The sequence below is a fragment of the Pygoscelis adeliae genome, unplaced genomic scaffold, assembly GCF_000699105.1.
Source record: "Pygoscelis adeliae isolate BGI_AS28 unplaced genomic scaffold, ASM69910v1 Scaffold133, whole genome shotgun sequence".
Taxonomy (NCBI): domain Eukaryota; kingdom Metazoa; phylum Chordata; class Aves; order Sphenisciformes; family Spheniscidae; genus Pygoscelis; species Pygoscelis adeliae.
In genome coordinates this window covers 3,256,614-3,276,874 of record NW_008824475.1, presented here as the reverse complement: position 1 = coordinate 3,276,874, position 20,261 = coordinate 3,256,614, and the positions used below count along the sequence as shown (strand labels likewise).

The following is a 20,261-nucleotide window of genomic DNA, read 5'->3' as shown; positions in this document are numbered from 1 at the left end:
TGGGGGGTGGCAAGAGAAGTCCCTGAAGCCTGTTATACCCCAGGTATAGTAGGAGGGTCTATATTGAATGGGGACTACTGGCCCAGTGTCTCCAAAGGGCTGAAGTGTAAAGTATTCCTGTGAAGTCTGTTATGCCCATGAGATGCAAAGTAATACTTCACATTGCAAAGTAAGCAATAAATGTATCAGCTTGCTATTTCTGACACATCATAGCAGTCTGTTTTAAATATATCCATAAAGCATTTAATTCCATGAATAATCCTTCTGTCTTTCAAAAACATTTATCTAGAAGTCCTCTTTGGCCTTGTATGTACAAATAAAGACCTTAGTAAGCAACAAACTTAATTGACAGATACCACCATTCCACGCAGATTATAAATTAGGCAATGATTAAAAAAGTCCTCTTTAAAATAGAACAGTTATTAATGTCTTTAAAAAATAAAATTGCATTTAAAAAATACATATTTGTCATTCACCTCAGTTTTTGTATACATTAGACACCGAAGTCTTGCCAATCTTTAATTTCTTTCTGTCTTTGCGAGTACTGCATGATGGCTGGAGAAATTACAAACAAGTGTAATACTGTGTCTGAAGTGACAAAGGTTCGCTAGCAGAGAACACAGATATTTTGCCTTTAGGCAGATTAATTCTCGGACTTGGAAAAGTACATTCCCTGTTCAATCTATATGGTTTATTCTCTTCACCATTGGCCTTCAGTAGTAGGTATAGACAATGATTATAGTGCCACTGACAGGTAGGAGGAAGGTGGGGAAGGTGTCATGGAAATACTTTTCATACACATGTCTATAAGGTACAATATCTCAAATACCTTCTCAGAGGCTCGGATGCACAGGTGTTAATTCTGTGTACAGGCATGAGAGGATTTTTTTTTTTTTTTTGATGGAATAAATTACATGATCAGGAAAATTACAAGGAATAAGAAAATGGAGGAGAAGAGAAGTCAGATAATCAAAGAGAGGTACATTATAGAGGTGTGGTCAGTATAGGGATAAAGGGCTGACAAATGTCAACTGAGATAGACATTAAAGGAATTATTAAAAGAAAACTTTCTTAAGCTATATTAGCAAAACAAGATCAAGACAGAAGCAGGACAATTATTACACTAGAGGTGAAAGATAATGTAGATGTGATGCAGAAATGAAATTAAAACTGCCTTAGTTTTAAACAAAGGTGATAATGTACATGGGAGGCAAAAGCTGGAAGTGTCTGAGATAAAAGCAAAACTTGGAGTCTGATGTATGTAAGTCAAGGAGGAACAGATAAGCGTCATCACAGAATTCTGAGTGATATAGAACAAAGTATCCCATGTCGTCTTGTAAATAAATCTGTTAGGGCAAAAATGGTGCTGTTTTGTTGGAGAATAACAAATACAGTATCTATATTTAAGTAGTGGGGAAGATGGAAAAGAAGGGATAACAGTCTAAAAGTGTGACCTCATTTTTTATCAAACAGTAGAGCAGAATTTGTATGAAAAAATTGAGTTGCTGACATGAATGAAGAAGGAAGATGGGATAAAATGGAAATTGAAAATGGCTTTACTGAAAGGGGTTCATACAAACCAATCCAATACCTTCCTTTGAAAAGATAACCAATTTCCTAGATAAAGAAAATTTAGTAATCTCTCCTTTGGACTTCAGCAAGCAGTTGATACTGTGCCACCTGGGAAATTATTGGCACACCTGAGGAAGATGGGGATTACTAAAGGAATTATAAAATACGTAAGAAATTAAATAAAATGAGATGAGAATTGGTGTTGTTGCAAAGGTAAGCATTAAAAATAGAGGGAAAGTTACTCACTTAAGTCAAGCATCAGTCTTAAGACTGATTTTGTTTTCTATCTTAACCTTCATGCACAGAGTGCATATGTAATAATGAAACTCAATTACGAAACAAATATAAGAAATATCATGAGTTTGGGTGAGGATTAGACTGTACTAGATGAAGGACTAGAAAACTTTTTAGACTGTAGCAATTAAAACTTAACAACTCAAAATACATTAGCAAGAACAAGACAAGTTGTAAATTCAGTTAGGAAATCATGAGATAGAAGCACTAGAAAAAGAGGAGAATGTAATGAATTAGGCAGAGTTATTACGAGCACCAGTGTGACACAGGCAAATCTGTTTCTGCAACATAAGGCTGCATCAAGTTGTATGCTGCTGTGAGAGAAACAGACACATTCATGTCATTTGAGGAGTCATTCACGGGACTTCATCTGAAAAATCGTTACATTATTCTGGTCAACCATTTTCAGGAAGAATTAAGCTTACATTTAGAGATGCAGAAAGAGATGTTTAATAACCATGGAATATAGAGTTATGTCTTAGAGTTATAAGAGATGACTAAAAAGGCTTCGCTTATCCGGACTTAAGACTCTGAGAGACATGCTATGGCAGGCTAAAATTGGATGGCAGAAGCTGTTACTATCCTCAAGGCATGAATACTTGAACCTCCTTTGAATCACTTTGTGAAACACTGCCTGGTATATTAGGGTAAACCAAAACTGGAATTCTTTTACTTTAATACACCCAGCTGAAGACTGCAATAGTACATGAGCTCATTCATAGGCATATCATATAACCCTCCCCTGAAGGCTTTAATGCCCATCAGAAGGGTGGAGCAGATGGATGAGGGTGGTAACTATTCCTGCCATCTGGTTTTAAGCCACTGCTACATGTACCTCAGAGGCCTAAGAAAGTAAGTAAGTGGTGAGAGGAGATTTGATTACTCTTCATAAAAATATTGTGAATAAATACCAGGAAAAAATATTAAAGAGCAATGTTGATATAATAGCAATAAATATACCACTATATGTTTATTCTAGAAATTGAAAAAAAGATTTCAACCTTCTGGAGGTATGAGGTGATGTAAAAAGATCTTAGTAGTTTTGAAATGGAACTTCATCAGTTTAGAAAAAGAATTGTACAGGTATTTTCCTTCCAGTATGTTCCCATACTCTTAAGAAAAGGAAGAAAGAAAAGAAACCACAACAACAAAACGTGGGTCAGGCTTTTCATGTCTCCATTTCTTAATAATGGATTAAACTATTAGTAGCATTATCTACACCAAGATCAAGCTATGTTCTGTAAGCTGTTTAAAGAGCAGCACAAACCTCTCAGTGTGAGGTTTGCAGCATCAGAGGCATCCAAGGATATCAGTACTTGCTGTTCTGTTTTTCTGTGAACATTTTTTTTTCTTGACATGGCAGTATTATTCAGTTTTCAGGGAAGTCCAGAGTGTTGCTGGCTTAAGATTGTAATAAGTAACTTAAACAGGTCACATTCTTCTTATTACAGTGCTTCTTAATGCATTAGTTCAGTAGGGTAAGGTAACAGAATTTTAATAAATGTATTACAAAAGTAATATGCAAACCATATGGAAGTTTGCATTATTGAGACTTTTTAGATAGATTAATCCTATGATATTCCACTCTGTGCCTTTGAAAAACTATTAGCAAGTTATATTTCTGAACGTTGTCTACCTGAAATAAGTCAATGCATATGTATTGAAAATAGAATAATAATATTATTATACTGGATTGCAATGAAGACGCTTCTGTGCTTCAGGAATTGCAAGGTGTTTTAGTAAATAGCATTAAATATGCAGCATTTTTATTATTACAGTGCTTGTGTGAGAGTGGATGAGAGAGTTAAACGGGATATTTTATATTTTGGTTTTCATTCCTACCTAGAAGCTATATAATTAATTTACAACATTTTGGGCTTTTTTTAGAAAGAACTGATTGCTAAACAGTTAAGTATACGTGATTTTTTTTAATTCTAAGGTATAAATTCATTAGTTTGTGCGGATGAATGAATTAATTTCAGGGCAATGGCATGGACACAGTCTTTCCATCTCTAACCACTACCCTTGTGAACCAGCGATCCTCTGGTGCTTAACATGAAGGGTGGTCGATACGTTACCATATTACTGCAAAGTGTGACTATGAACAGAACATAATCCTAATATCCTAATAATAGGAAGTGGTGGGATTCGCCAGATGCCTGAATGTTTAAAATTCATTCACAGGCATAGTGTGAGCAGGAAATCAATAAACCAGAGAGTTTGTAAAGATAATGAATGATACATGTTTATTTTATCAATTTTATGCTTGCAGTGATGGGTTAAAAATGATTTTTTTTTTATTTTCCTGTTTTTGGTATGAAGTAGAAAGCTTAGTTTTGATGGACTTGAATTACCTTTTACCAAATATGCAGGAGTCAGCAGTAGCCACAATGAAGTTGCAAAACTAGATGCAGCTGATGCAAAGTAGTTAAGAATACGGCAAATTGAATTTAAGTAAGGTTAAATGAGAATACAGTCATGTTAAACTGTGTACTAAATCTAGGTGTGTTACCTTTTAAGTTGATTTCTTTAACCTTTTTTTCTTTTAAACTGTCATCATCAGGATTATTAATAGGCTTTCTTATATTAAATTGGACCATATCTATTACAGAAATTCTAATGACTAAAATCTGTGCATCTCTTTGTGATCATATATAGCAGTCCTCATTCATTTCTTATTCAAACAAACTTTTCATCATCTTCAATTTGCCTTTTTTTTTACCCTATATGTGGCCTTTAATGATTCACAAATATTGTACAAATGGTACAACATAAAGATGTTGAATATTTTATTTACTGATTCATTTTCTTTTGTTTGTTTAAGAATATGAGAATTAGTATTTCTTATTCAACATGTATATTCTAAGGAAATATATTCAATACACTTCCTATAGTTCCCCCAGTCCTATTTTGATTTCTGTCACAAACTGAAAATGAAGTTGTGTGTGTAAAAGAAGTTTAAAAACAGGTGAGAAGCATTTTTATCTGGCATTTGCTGTAGTGGGCAAAAATGAGCATGTTGTACCTTTCAGTTCCATTTAAGACACGCTGAATGTTGCAGAAACTTGTAATGTCTCAAATTTTTAGTAATACTCACACATCAGTCAGATCAATATATAATATATACTGCAATCATAACATATCTACAGACACAGATTTAGTGCTAAGAATAAAGTGAGATGAGTGGCAAAAAAAGTCAACGATAAAAAGGTGCTTGCAGAAATTAATCATTCTGAGTTCATAGCAATATGTTGTGACTGTGATTGTCTATACTCTGTTGAAGTGTGGCTTCACACTTATTTAATGAAAAATAATTACATACACTAGCAAATATATATCACTAATACTAAAAATTCACCTCCCAATGGCAATGAATATGTAAGTTAAGGAAAAAAGAAGAAACAGGTATAAATACCCATGAATAAATTTGGGGTTGTTATTACAATAATTTTTATATACTGCAGCATTGAAATTCTGGAACAGATTTCCCATTCAAATATTCATGCAAGAAAATTGTAACCTATCAAGAAAATATGTAAGATTATGGTAAACAGAAACTGGACTCAGTATTTAATAAGAAGCTTTCAGGCCTGTATTTCAGTATTATGGACTGGCTTAGTGGAGAACTGCAAGCATCTTGCTCATGAAAACTTAGGTAGTGACTCTCAATTCTTCATTTAATTCTTTGGTGTATGTGCATTTTCATGCCAGGAAATGGGAGGAGGAACAAGACAGTAATATGAATTTCCTGGAAATTAGCAAGATTTTTCAACTGCCATAGAAAAGTGAGGAAAACAGCAGCTCATTTCACAGAAATTTAGAGAAGGAGAAAAGATAATTTTCTAATTTTTTCCATCAATCATTATGTATGGATGCATCTACATTAATGATACGGAGCACAGGAAGGTTTTTTTTGAGTGTGAATTTGACTTGAGTTTATATTTGGAGTCCTGCTGTATGTATTTTAGTGTACCACTGATCCTTTTGAAGCATTGTCTTCCTTCCAGCATTGTCTTCAGGGTGTCATGTGGTGTGTAGCACTTGCAATGTAGATGCAAGGTCCTCCATCAGTTTGCTCTCTATGCCTGCATAGTGTATGCCTAAGATTGGCAAGTGGTACAAACTTTGTTGCTTGTTAAGATGCAATGTAGTGAGGCACAACAAATTACACCGTCATCCTTCCCTTTTTATACTGCTTTAGCAGGTAATACAGACACACACACTGAGACCACCATGATTATTTGAATTTGTGAGGATATAATATACAGAATTTTTTATAAAAGGATTCAGCACTTTGTCTAGTATGTGCCAGGTAATTGGTTTTGCTTGTTTTAGCTTTTCTCTTGCATTGATTTTTGATTTGATTTGTTCACTGAAAAAATAGCATGAGTATCTGTCATAGAACTCTAATTATAGAAAAAATCTGTAACATTTATGAACCTTTTTGACCTCAGAAATATCTTATGAATGCACTGAATGCTCACAATTATGTTTATATCTTGGAGAAAAATATTTAAAATATATGTTAGTAGATCCCTGTTGATTGCATACTGGACAAGTCTACTATTCCAGTGAATGCATTCTCCTTAAAGTTAGCAATTTTTTTTTTTTTTTTTTTGGTATGAATTTGAATAACTGTTGAAGTTAGCAACTTTGAGGTACTCAGTGTACTTAAATGATAGGTAGAGAGATAGATAGATCAAGATAGATAGATAGATAAGTGCGTTACCTATATTTCTATAAAACTTTTTTGGCCAGTTTTAGCATTTTTGCCGTTTAGTCAAGCTAAGGCAGTGGAAACTGAACAAAGAGATTTGCATATAATTGGATTGATGATGATGAAGAATTTTACTGAGGTGTAAATATATTTCTTCTGCAAACAAAGCAGAATGTTTTGCTTGCTTGTCCCAGATGGCTTCCTGTAAGAAGATCATATTTAGATTGAGGAACAGACGTTACTTATTTGAGGACATTTGGGAGTCTTTTATGGATTATGTTCATAGAGCAAAAGCTGCTTTGTAGAGATGCTTGACATTGCTATCCTACACTTGTGTAATTTGGTTTTAACTTTGCATATGTGTAATATGTTAGAAGAAGTGATTCATTAAAATGTTGCAAAATAAGGACTTAGTAGTCAGTGATGTAAAATAAATATAAATTATTAATAATACAAAAATACCGGAAAAGCTGAAAAGACTGTCTGGTGAATGCGAACCAAACATGTTATATAGCCAACACATAATAGGTTAATGTTTTATGTGTAGATGACCCATTTATGAGTGATATTTTAAGAGCTGTTTCTGAAGAATATATTGGACAGAAACCTTCACTGTTTATCAGTAGACATGCATGTGTCTTTAATGTCTCGTTTCCTTCATACACGTATTGATCAAAGTGATTCAAAGGAAGTACGTTTTCCCCTAGTCCTCCATTTTCTTTACGTCCACCTTGTAGCATAATAGTTGATATCTGGCATTTTGAATAACTTAGATGTTCACAGAATTGTCATTGCATATTGTATGTTTCCCTCCACAACTGGCTTGCTCACTCCCTTTTTTTTTTTTGGTGGTGGGTGAGACGAATGAGAGGGAAGAAGAGTTGCCTGTTTGTTTTCTTACAAAATTCCTATTCTTTGCTTCTTTCAACTATCTGATATTATTAGTGACTTACTGCACTATTTATCCCATCACTTCATGGAGAATTGTTATGCTTGTCACAGATACCTGAAACATTTATATTTTTTTTTACTCTGTCTGCAGTAACTATAGCCAAGAAAAGGAAGAACATATAAATCACTACAATTTCTCTATGATTTAAAACCATCCTGTTCCTGTACATAGTTCATTTAATTCCTTCTTGTTCTTAAACAACATGTAACACTATTCTAACTGTTTTCACTGCCAAATAGTTATTTTATGGAGTATGTTTGGACCTAAGGAAGAGAAGAGGAATCTTCTTGCTCACTTATAAGATCCGTTATACAGGATTAGGTTAGCCAAAACCTACTTACATCCCGGTAAGCAGACATATATTTTTGTATTTTTTGTAGGTGGATACAGTGCAGACTACGCAGCACCCTGGCCACATTGAGGAATCATGTAAAATGAATGTATGTGCTCGTAAGTGAATTATTTATGAAACTCCAACTCTAAGGGATGTTGGATCACAAAATACATGAACTCTCTTTACTCTCATGTTAAGAAATTGATTCCCAGGGGGCAGGGTTACTGCAGAACTAAGCGGACCTTGAAAGCAAAGCTATTTAAAAAAAAAAAATTGAAAATTAAAAAAAACATGATAAATCATTTAAAAAAAAACCCTGAAAACAAGAGATTCAGATTATATTTTAGATTCATTTGGAGAGACATTAAACAGAGTCAAGAATCCAAACCAGAAAAACAAATGGTACGTAAAAAAGGTTTGGTAAGCAGAAATGATCATAAGTAGAGGAACAGGATCAAATACCATCTAATTTAGGAGTATGAATAGGATGAAAAAAATCACCGTTTTCTGCTTTGTTCCATCTTTGAAAGGACTGAAATTTGATTAGATGATTGCTTCAATTAGTAACTGGGAGATGAGTGCGAACAAGATTGAATTTTCAGTATTTGAATCAAGGAAGTATTTGTAGTTTGCTGAAAAAAAATGAACAACTCTGATGATGTGCTAGATAAACAAAGAAAAAATTTTATACCTCAGGACTGAATTTCTGGAAATCCAGATATAGGCTTAATATTTAAAAATCTTTGTACTACCTGGGGACATAAGGCAGAGTCAAGGAGAGGAATTAGGGGAATAAGTCTTGGGTCCTTCAGATTTTGGTGAGAAAAATGGCTCTACAAGGAAATTGAGGTAGATAGAGTGAAGAAACCAAAACATGCTAAATGATTCTACCAGTGAATAGGGAAATCAACAGTCACTCGCATGTATACACATACAGTTTGGTTGTTAAACACAAGTTAATTCACTTGGCTAGAGCACTCTAGACTAGGATAATTATGCCAAGGGTTGGACTATTGCCAATATCAGAACCACACGTAGGGAAAACCTCTGACTCTGCAGTCACTATTAAGCCATATACATCATATAAAGACAAAGACTGTAACGCCAACTCCAATTTTATATGTGCATATACCATTTTTTATATTTATTTTATATATATATTTGGAAATTACACTACATAGTATATCAGCTTATGATTTAGAGAAAGGAAAGGCTGAATATTTTCTCCTAAATAATTTATTCATTCATATTCTTCATCTTCATCACAAGGAAGAACAAAAGAGGATATTTTAAGTTAATAATTTTTCAACAATCTCTTTTTCTTATGAATAAAGCATAACTTCAACCAATTCAAGTTTCTGACATAAAGCTGGTATAACTGTGTGAGGAAACTATATTATATTTGTAACGAAACTGTATAATATCACTTGCTTTCCTTCATAATATGGCTTTTCAACTGTATGAACAACAATGCTGAAAAACACTTTTTCTCTCCTAATTGTTATGCATTTATGTCTGAATTAGCTCACCCTTTGTGTTTATCCCTTCAAAACTGGTAGTCTGTCACTTTTTTCCACTTGTAGTTATTAGTCCCAAGTGGAGGAATTTATGATACAGTAGGGTCTTTGACCTCTTTATTGTACTGAGATATATTATTAAATTTCAAAGTCTGTATTCTGCTACTATATTGATTTTGTTTTCTGTGAACAAAATCAATGAGCAAAATTAAAATAAAAAAATCAATTCTTTAATTTTTGAATTGATTCAGGTTTTCTACATGTACTTTGTTTATTTAACCTTGATTGTTAGTCTGGAACTCATTGAAAGGAGAACACATTGAGACCTTTAGTAATTCTGCATAAAAGAAACCTATGGAAATTAATAAAAGACAAAGAGAAAGGAAATTAAAGTTAAGACATACAGGAATGAGAAGGAAAAAGATGCAAAAGAGATCAAAAAAAACATTGTTCTCAGTTGGGATGCATTGTTTAGGAATATCAAAGAACCTATAAAAATTAGTACCAACAGCTTTGTCAGAAAAATCGGCATACGGATTTTTTCTTTTGCATTTTCTAACCCTTTTCTTTAATTTAATAGATGGTTAGAAATGGCATATGAAATACCTGCAATCCATTGACCATATTTCATGAGTTCAGAGCAGTTGCAAAGCTTACCTAAAAATGAGAAAAAATGACAAAAAATATTTAACATGTAACATTTTGCAGAAATAAATGCATTAAGTATGCAAATATTTTTGTGAAATTTTCAGCTTTTTTCTGAATATAAACATTATCTTAGTAAGAAAAAAAAAAGTTTAACCTGGAAAGTGTAAAGAGAAACACTAAGGACCTCTGGTCAGATTCTTATCTCAGATACAGCAACTCTGTATTTCAATAAAATTATTCTGCAACCAGGACTGAAATTAAAATTGTGTCTTCTGTGTTCATTGCAATTTCATTCTTCTATATTTAATTTTCTGGTCAGAAGCAATTACCAAAAGAGGACCCTTGAAAAATATTGTGCAACTACTGTAATTTTCAAATTTCACAGAGTTTAGCAGCCAAGCAATTTTTATGGAATAAAAGCACTTTTATATTGCCTCCTGCTACAACAATAATGGGGAAAGGTCAGCAAAACAGTGGGAGACCAAATGAAGGATTTTTTTCTTGGGTGACATCAACTTGCAAGACACTGGGAGTTTCAGAGTTACAAGTGGTGATACAGCTTTTTTCAACTATTTCTTTCCTCTTTGCCTCCTACGGCTGCTTCATTGTTGGGCAATGTCCTTTTTTCTGTCAGAATGAGGGATTGAAAGCCTATTTGTGACAAGTGACATTCTACTTTCTGTTTGCCATTGTCCCGCATGGATGAGAAAAAGAAGTATGCCTATATGCCTCTCATTTTCCTACCTTTTATGAGCTTAAGTTAGAGTTTTTAAAGCCAAATCTGACCTGCCTTACTCATATGAACAGGCCAAATAAACACAGTGAGACGGTTTATATGAGTAAAGACAACTCTTCTTTTAGTATCACTTTATTTTCATGTCTGTTTTGTACAAGATCACTAAAGAACAAGATATGTCAGTAGCAAACTATCAGGGAAGCTGTGATACACAATTACTTTAGCTGGTTAAAACACAAGTTAGATAAATTATTAGTAGTAATAACATAGGAAGTGGCAACCAGTGGGAAATGGAGCTGTGTGGCACAAGATCTCTTTCTTCTTCTTAATGGTTGTACTTCTGGGGACTGTGTACTGTCACAGTTTGTAGAGACACTCTCACTGATGCCAATCACAAATTTAAATATAGATAGAGAGGTAGATATGGTCTTCTCAGTAGTACTCAACTTGCTAACCTATCTGTCAAACCTAAACTAAAGGATTAAATTAAGCAAACTTCCTCCATCTAGCCTACAATTTAGTCTCAGGGTGAACAATTTAGTTTAATTTAAATAATTTTTTTTTTTGCAAAGGTTCATTAAACAGTTTAAAATCTTCACTTGAGATTTCTCAGGCTTATTAAAAACCTCTGTCCCTATTCTTCCTGCAAGCTTCATTTAGGCCCATAAGCACAGAGGCTTGGATTTACCCACTCACATTCTTAAAAGTCTGGTGTGATAATCCACACTTTAACCCATTACTCATTTTACTGTTTAAGAGTCATTAAGTTGACTGAATTTTGCTGAGCTAGTGAAAGATAGCTTTGTACTCTCAAATGCAGTGGCTACATTTAAATTTCCAATGTATATTTATTATGCACACGTACAAACTCAGATTATCTCCCCCTGCATTGGGGAAAAAAATAACCTATTGTGCTTGCAGATATTATATTTGACTTTTGACATTAGATTTAGGGAAAACTATAATTATGTGAAATGTCGTTCCAGCTTCTACACTGTTCTCAATATTTTACAAGAATCTACATTGAGTGTAATATATGATGAATGCCTTAAATAACCCTTTCTAACACCATGAACATGCCTACACAGTTTCATTGTTTAAAATTAAGCTATTTGTTTTAGTTAAAATGTGTCTGAAAATATCAAGAAACCACAATCAAATTACTATTCTTCATCATACCCCCATAGATTACTATTTCAGCAGTGAGTTTTCCTTTGATCTGTAGTTCCTAGAAATGGCATCAGAGCTATCTATCTCAGGAAAGCAGTTTGTTGCCCTTTCTAAGGGAGTTATGATGCTAATGGGGGAAAAAAAAAGTTCATTATGTCCCCAGGCAGTTACAACAGAGCCCTCCAGTAGTCTTCAGTGGTGGAATTCAAGGCAGGCATTAATGTTTTCAAATCTAGTTTAAAATTAATTTTCTTCCAAATCAGATTACTTTTCACATTTAAACAGCCTCAGTTTAGCCCAGTAACACCATTTTGAATAGCAAGTGCCAACCAAGCCAATTTCCAAAAGATTTCTATTATTTATTATTTATACATATTAATACCATATTTATTTATATATTATCTTTGAGAAATATGACAGAGAAAAATGTTCTGAAGGATTTCAGTAAACCTAAGTTATGCTCTATAGCCTATCTTATCAGGCTTAATTATCTGTTTATGTTACGTTTTGTGGTGTTCCTATTCAGGAAAGTAGCAGGACTTTAAATTGGCTTTTGTCACAAAATAACCTTTCTTTAAACTGTGAAACTGTACAGAGATAACTGTTGTTTCTGGGGAAAAAAAAAAGTATCTCTTCTTGAATACTGTTCAGAGCAATTTTATTTTAGCAAGTATGAGCGAAAGGGTGGTATATAGACTAAGTAACCTCAGAAGATTATGTGGGTATAGTTCTACATCATAAATGTCCATCTGCTTTTCTTTTTTACTGCTAGAAGAATGATGATTTACTTCTGTTGTCTGCCCCTGTATTGTGAGAATGGTAGAAGTATACAGGGAGTAAAGATAACTAGCCTGATATGCCCCAGTCTCAGGTTCCACCTCTAAAAAAGCAGTTAGCATATAACTAGTTACACGTGCATGATTTTAACAGGTGGATTATGAATATTGTAAAGCTTGGTGTCTCATCTAAGCTAGCTGTATAGTTTCATAATTGAGAGATTTTATAGTGAGAAGTAAGCATCTCTGGGTGCCCATTCATGTCAGCCTGAGTTGGTTTTCTAATATTTAGGATGAAATGCTTTTTGGTGTCTTTCTCCCTTGGACTACAAAGAGACCTGATCTCAGAGGAACTTTAAATGTGTTCAAGCACAAAACATTTCTGCATTTAAGTTTAATGTCAGTTGACATGAACACGTTTAAGTAGAAATGTCTCATCTCACTTGGTTTGCTTTAGGATACATCTAATGATAGAAGATAGTTTATGTATTTGACTTTACTAACTTCACAATGCCATTTCTACAGAGGGGCAGAAAGTTAGGCTTGTATTAGCTGTTGCAGGGCTAGAAACCAGGAGATTCAGGCTTCATTCCTAGGTCTGCCACTAGTACCCATCTCTTTGGGGCTACACCTGTGAAAACAGAGAATACATTTTCATTATCTCAATCAGACAAAATTGTTTGATCAATTTTGTTTTGTGAACTGTTTGTAAGGCATGGTGATGAGATCCATAGAAATGTCTGTAAAGAGTAGCATGATACTGTAGAAATACTATAATGTCCTCTGTTTCACTGAAGTTGGGAGAACTGGTTTTCAGAGCAAATCCTTTTTTGCTTAATATCTATAAACTGCCTCCTGGCCAAATTATTTGGAAGAGATATTAATTTTCATCATTATGTATATGGGACAGTTCTGTATATATACTTCATTGCACTTTCATCAAAGAATGCTTTGGATTTAACCGTGCTGCATTTAAGAAAAAAAAAAAAAAACTTTTATAGGTTACCTTTTTTCCTAAAATATCATATTAGGGAAGCAAATGAAACATTATTTTATGTTGGTTTATAGATATAGGTTTATATGCTATATAGATAGCATATTTGTTTTTATTCAAGTATTTCATGACTGTGGAGTGTGAATGTATTGACATTGTTAGTGGGTAAAGCCTTTCAACAAATTGGAAAAAAGACATAGTATGGAAGTAACTAATTCAATAGTATTGTGAAACCGTTGATTATATACTCAGTGCTGGCAGTGACACAGCTATACATAAGCTTTGTCCTGAGGAGCCTACATTATAAAGAGGAAACTAGACAAGCTGTGGGAGATGCAGTGTTTTTCTTGTTCGTCTTCATCCTTCTTCCATCCCTCATTTTGAAATGCTCCCCATGGAAGGCATTAGGAAGTTGGAATTAAAGCTCCAGGGAGTCTGAAAGAAGCACCTATAGGCAGTGTTGTGGAATAAAAAGGGTAGATTTCTTGGTGCAATTAGTCAGGTGTTTCCTATGCATGATGAATAGTTTGTAGCGCAGAAAGGGTTGTGAAAGGAGAATGCAAATAGTACAGTTACATGTGTCTAAAATTTATGTGTCTGTGAAATTCACATCATGCCATGCTTACCTTGTGTTTCAGATGCTTAAAAGTATGTGATGAAGTTGGTCTGAGCATCTTGCAGCGATAACGAGTTGATAATTGCTGGTTACCTGTTGAGTTCAGTTTGTTGTCTTTCAGAGATGATCTGTTTGGATATTTTTATGAATCTGACCGTAGCTCTTGAGCAAAGCTTGTGCCTGTATTATGTACAGATATCAGAGCATTCCCAAAGAACTTCAAGTGTATGCAGGGAGTTAAAACTAATAAACTCATTTGGAGCAGTCTCTAGTTTTCCTTTATTTTTCTGATGTTGATGGTGTCAATTTCTAGCATTAATATTGAAATAATAAAATGGTAAAAACATAGGTGCAACACTAATAAACTGTATTTTAAATTTTAGTCTCCCATTTAAAAAGTAAATTTAGTTTCTAAAATAGTTTCTAAAAATTTAGTTTCTAAATATAGCATTAGATTTTAAATATAACATAATTTCATTTTGTATTGTGTTGTGGAGCACTTCTACTGAAATTAGTACTGTCAGTGAGCAGCACCAGACAGATTTTGGTTTCACTCAAAAAGTTATTTCTAGTAGGATGACTTTTGACAAATATATACTGGTTTTATACATGTTGTTAGGGTGATTTTTATATTAATTTTTTTGTAGTACCTTTGACTGAGTTTGTGGCTTATTGCAATACGTTCCAAGGTAAAAAGAGCTTTCCAAAAATAGGGTTTACAACTATGAGAAGTCAGACAGTAATGTCAGGACCTCTGCTTTATAGAATTCATTACTATAAGTGATGTGAGAAGATGATACATTAGCAAGGCTTAAAAGAAGATGGAAAATTTTTGAAATGCCATATAGTCTATTAACTTTCTAGAATTCCCTTGATATTCTTTTTTACATTCCTACATATATAATACAGGCATACAATGGGACATATTTCTGTCCTATTGCCTATCTCAGTAAAGGTTGCATTTATGCCACGAGTTACATTCATTTCAAATGAATAATCTGTAACAGTGTAGTTTACTACATAGAACTGGGAAGTGGGAAACGGGGATCTTGCATTGCATTCTTGCTGATGACATTGACCTGTTTTTATGGGGTGAAAGAAGTCACCTTAGATTTCTGTGCCTTGACTGTCTGGTGTATTAAATAGATCTAAAACATCTTACATTACAGGATATCATGAGGATTGCTTAAGTAAATACTATTCATGATTTGTGAGTGTCAATGGGAATTTGCTGATCGATGCCCTAATATGACAAAGTTTTGGGACACTCTTCATCTGCGCATATGTAGTGCCTTGTATGTTGAAGTTAAAAAATCAGAATCTTGAGCTTTGGCATAACAATTTCAGCTTTACCATTTTCAGAGTACTGATTTTTTTTCTCCATTAGTATGATGAAAAACAAAGGCAGAAAATTGTCCTTAAAATGAAACCATTTAATTTTTGTCTAATTTATTGAAAATATAGTAATTTTTTTTCTCTTGTAATGCACTAGGTACTGACTCTGCTGAATCTCTGATATTCTGGCCATGTTGAACTGCACGAAGAGAGAATTAGAATAGCTATTATAGTGCATGTAGGAAATAGGGTTGAATTTTCAAAAATGCTCACTGTAACCTACTCCAGTGATTAACTCTATAAAAAATATGACCCTTAAGTATCAGTACTAGACAGATGTACAGATGGTTATGCACATCTTGCAATAACCAGTGTGAATTCAGCCAGCCAGCAGGTGGGAAAGTTCTGGACATCTGTATCATCTCTCTGGCTTGTGCATCTGTCTCTCAGGGCCTTTACAGCTGCAGCAGCTGCTTCCCTACATGCCATAACCAGGAAAGAAAAGGCAATTGGAATTCTAGTCCCCAGACATGGATGTCAATAGCTGGCACCTGATACCAAATTCCTAACTCACTGTGTGCATTTCATGGTTTTTGCACATCAGCAGACTTTTTTATGTTGCACATATCTAATACCTCAGTGTACACTTCCAAATTTTCATAACACTTCTTTGCAATACTGCATTTTATATCAGGACAGAATATAAATATTGCAAAATTTTTTGTAGGAAAAATATGGTGAATAATGATACCTGAAGAAGTATTCCTATATTAAAAAATGGAAGATCAAATTATCGCTGGATCTTTTGTCACTCAGTTTTACAATCCATTGAAATTCTGCTGAAGAGATTTGTACTTTGTGTAGCTGGAATGACTGCCAATCATGCTTCCTTCATCTATTATCTTATTCAAATTAATACTGGTAAGCTTGAAATATCATAAGTAGCTTTAGCCCTTCTGTAATCTACTTTTAATAGGAGGAATGAAATACAGTCCATATGGTAACCTGGATGATCTGTCTTGAATTATTTCTGGGATAAGATCAAATACATACCTGAGTTTTGGTTACATACCCAATCTCAAATTATTTTCATTAAAAATTAAAATCTCCTTTAAATACACTTAGTCTAAGGCCATCTGTTGATTTCATAAATCATATAGCTTTAGTTCTTGTACTGGATAAACCTCTCCTACACTAACTTACCATGGAGGTTACAACATCAGAGGTGGCAGTTGTGAGATGGGCTTGGAGTGCTGCATGCTGGAGTGAAAGGGTGAATAGCATTTACCTTCTTAAAAGCCTACTTCTGACTTGAGAAAGTGAAAGAAAAAAGTGTCTCAGTGACTTCAGTGGGTTTGGGATCAGGTTTCAGTGTGGTAAACTGGAAAATTCTCTGATGCTAAGTATGACTAGATGAGGATAAACAGTGTGCTACTCCTTATTAAAGACTTTTCTATGTAATGGTATCAACCTATAACAGAATAATAACACATACTTCATATTTTTATTAAGTGATGTGTTTCTGCTAATTGAAAGTAGGTAATTTCACAGAGACAGAAAAAAGGTGATTTTTTCTTTTTTTTAATGTAATATTCATTTAAATCTCTAGGTGTTTCAGACTTGTGTTTGAAACAATAGTCCTATGTTCCTGTTTCTGAACTAGTCTTTAAGAAGAATAGACAGTAGAGTAATCATAATTTTGACTCCCCTTTATAATTACTGCTCCATTTCTCTACTACACTGTCAAGAGACTACTATAGCTGCTTAAAAAGAAGCTTGGCTTCAGCAATGAAAAAGCAGCACATCATTCATTAAAGCTAACAGCAAGCATGCAAATCCTAAAATAGTTTATCACCAGGGTGGTTGTGGTGGTGGGGCACTTCTAAAACAGAGGGTTCCAATCAAGCTGTGTGCAGTCTGCAGTGATACAAAGAAGGACTTTTCTGATTGTCAGAAGGTGCTATGTGTTAGTAGTTTGACTGTGCATTTCAATGGCAATATGAAGTGTTGTGAAAATATTGAGTCTTAATATATATAAAACTTCCTCATGTTAATTTTTTTCTTTGTAGACTCCAGGCAGTTGAACGTATGAGAAGAAATTGGATTTACTTAAACCATTTCATTAAAGTTGGTGGATTTCCCAAAGATATCGCTACCTGTCCCTAAGAGATGTTGATGTGACTATTTTTTATTGTGGTATAACAATAGCATCACATTCCTTAGAGTAATATTTGGATAGCATAATGGACTTCCAGGGCCTTTGAGAAACACCATTATTTTTTTGCTGATTTTGTATTAAATAAGTACCAGCCTGTATTTGTCAGTTAATATATGCATACTATTTGGAACGTACTTAGTGACGTTATGTAATTCACAGATGTTTTATTATTCATAGTACTGTGCATTCATAGCTCTCTGTAGTCACTGTTGTGCAAAATCTAATGAGGGAGACTCTGTGTGTCTTTTGCTGGCCTTTTAGACTTGTCAAACTCCCATTCAGTCAATTCAAATCACAAAGAGTGGGATGTAGTGCCCTTTTCTGATTATTTTGCTATATGACTGATGGAGTGGAAAGGAGTGAAATATTGATTTCTCTTAATTTGTGCATGTATGTTTCCTATTGTAAAAATACAGGGGAGGACATAAAATATAAGCTCTTATCTTTCCACTGTATTTGGATTGTGCTGTAATTTATCCCTTTGAGAGGGGATAAATTATGGTTAGTATAAGTATTAGATAAGGATTCTATACACACTTTTCATAGGTGTAAGTGAAATCACACTGTTATAGATAGAAGTGGATGAAAACAAAATGAGAAAGCCTCTCTGTTTCTGTTGTTATTGTTGTTGTTGTTGTTTTAAATCATATTAGAAATGCTTTCTCCAGCTGGTTTACCAATTCACTCTCCTTGATTTCATCATCTGATCAGCACCAGACCACTAGCTGATGAAAGAGAAAGTTGGTGTTACTGATTACAGTGGCATTTATCATTTTCTATTAATATAAAACCCACAGTGTCTCAGCACTGCAGTTCTACCAAGGAAATCATAAATCATAGAAATTAAATGATGTCCAAAAATCCTCGCTGGAATCAGAATTTTAATTTGGAATTTTATTACTTTTTTTTAAAAAACCTCTGTTCTTTTTTACTTTGTTTTCTTATTAGTTATCCCTTTTCTCTGTGACTATTGCATTCTTCATCCCACATTTCTGAACCAGTTTTTTATCTTCATCCCTACTTGGCTCGACTTTTTGGACTGTGTAACTATAAACTTTGTAATCTCTGTTTTTTCTTCTATCATCATATTTATCATTAATTTCTTGCATGTTACATTTTCCTTTTAATTATTGCCATGAAAGGTAGTCATTCACTTGGTAAAAGGTTTGTTCACACTTAAGCATCCAGTACGTTAGGTTTAGCTTGTGGGTTTTTTACATGCAGTAGCAACTTTTTGGGATAATGTTTTTTTCTTTGTTTTCCTGTTTCTCCACGTGGAAGTATTCTTCCCTGGGAACACTTTTGGTGAAAATTTAATCTCCCTGTGTTTAAGCTCCCTGTTGTACACCTTTGTACAGGTCTGTCATCTCTCACTACCTGCCTTTGTGGAAAAGAAAGGTGTAGTCCTATGTAGCTTAACCTATCCCTGACTGTAATGTCTTGCAGGAGAAACAAAGCAGTTTGCAGTGTTCTGCCTTTCTGTGTTGGGCTAGTGATAGTCTTGCCTTTGTAGAGTCTGGGATCAGTATTAGGAAAGTAAATACATTGACTAATGAATTTGATAGTTTTGTAAATGCAGTACTTTTCCACTTTAAGTGTTTGTGAAACTGTGCTTTTGATTTATTTAATATTCACTCATTCACTTTGATGTTCCGTTCATTTATATACCACTTCAGTAAATAAACATGTAAAGCCCTTTAGAGCAAATCATAAACTTCAGTCAAAATGCCCATAGGAGAGTGATAACAAACTTAAGGAACACAGAGACTAATGGAAAATCTGAGACATGTATGGAAAAGTTGAGCTTTTTGTCACATTTAAGAGGAGTTAGTGTAAGTAGCCGGTAGGAAAGTGGTTTTTTTTAATCTCCCATATCCAGTGAACTTCATTAATGTGAGATATGCTCCTGAAAACACCCTTCCTTCTGTGCTACCATTCTGGCTTCCCATGACTGTGCCAGTGATTGACAAGCTGCAATCTTCACACTGGATGAGGATATAATATTCAAACTTGTTTTTCAGAGCTGTGTTATTTTTTTAACGTTTTCTAATAAGACGTTATTATTCTAATAATAACATTATCTAATAATGTTTTCTATATTCTCTGATAATGTGAATGTTAGGTGGCCCAAAAAACACTTTGAAGTCTAGCAGTGGTCCATGCTCAAAATTTTTAGGAAGTTCCGGCTTTCTTGGTGAACAGAAGGGGCAGAAAACATAAAGCATAGAATCATAGAATCATTAAGGTTGGAAGAGACCTTTAAGATCATCGAGTCCAACCGTCAACCCAACACCACCATGCCCACTAGACCATGTCCCTAACCGCCTCATCTACAAGTCTTTTAAATACGTCCAGGGATGGTGACTCAACCACTTCCCTGGG

General features: G+C 34.1%; 1 protein-coding gene across 1 annotated transcript in view; it reads left to right on the top strand.

Moving 5' to 3' along the window:
• Positions 1 to 20,261, top strand: part of PCDH7 (protocadherin 7) — a 294,798-nt gene that overhangs the window by 46,853 nt on the left and 227,684 nt on the right. The window contains exon 4 of the mRNA XM_009321401.1: positions 1,381 to 1,393. Coding sequence (XP_009319676.1) covers positions 1,381 to 1,393 — 13 coding nt within the window. The remainder of the gene's footprint in view (positions 1 to 1,380; positions 1,394 to 20,261) is intronic.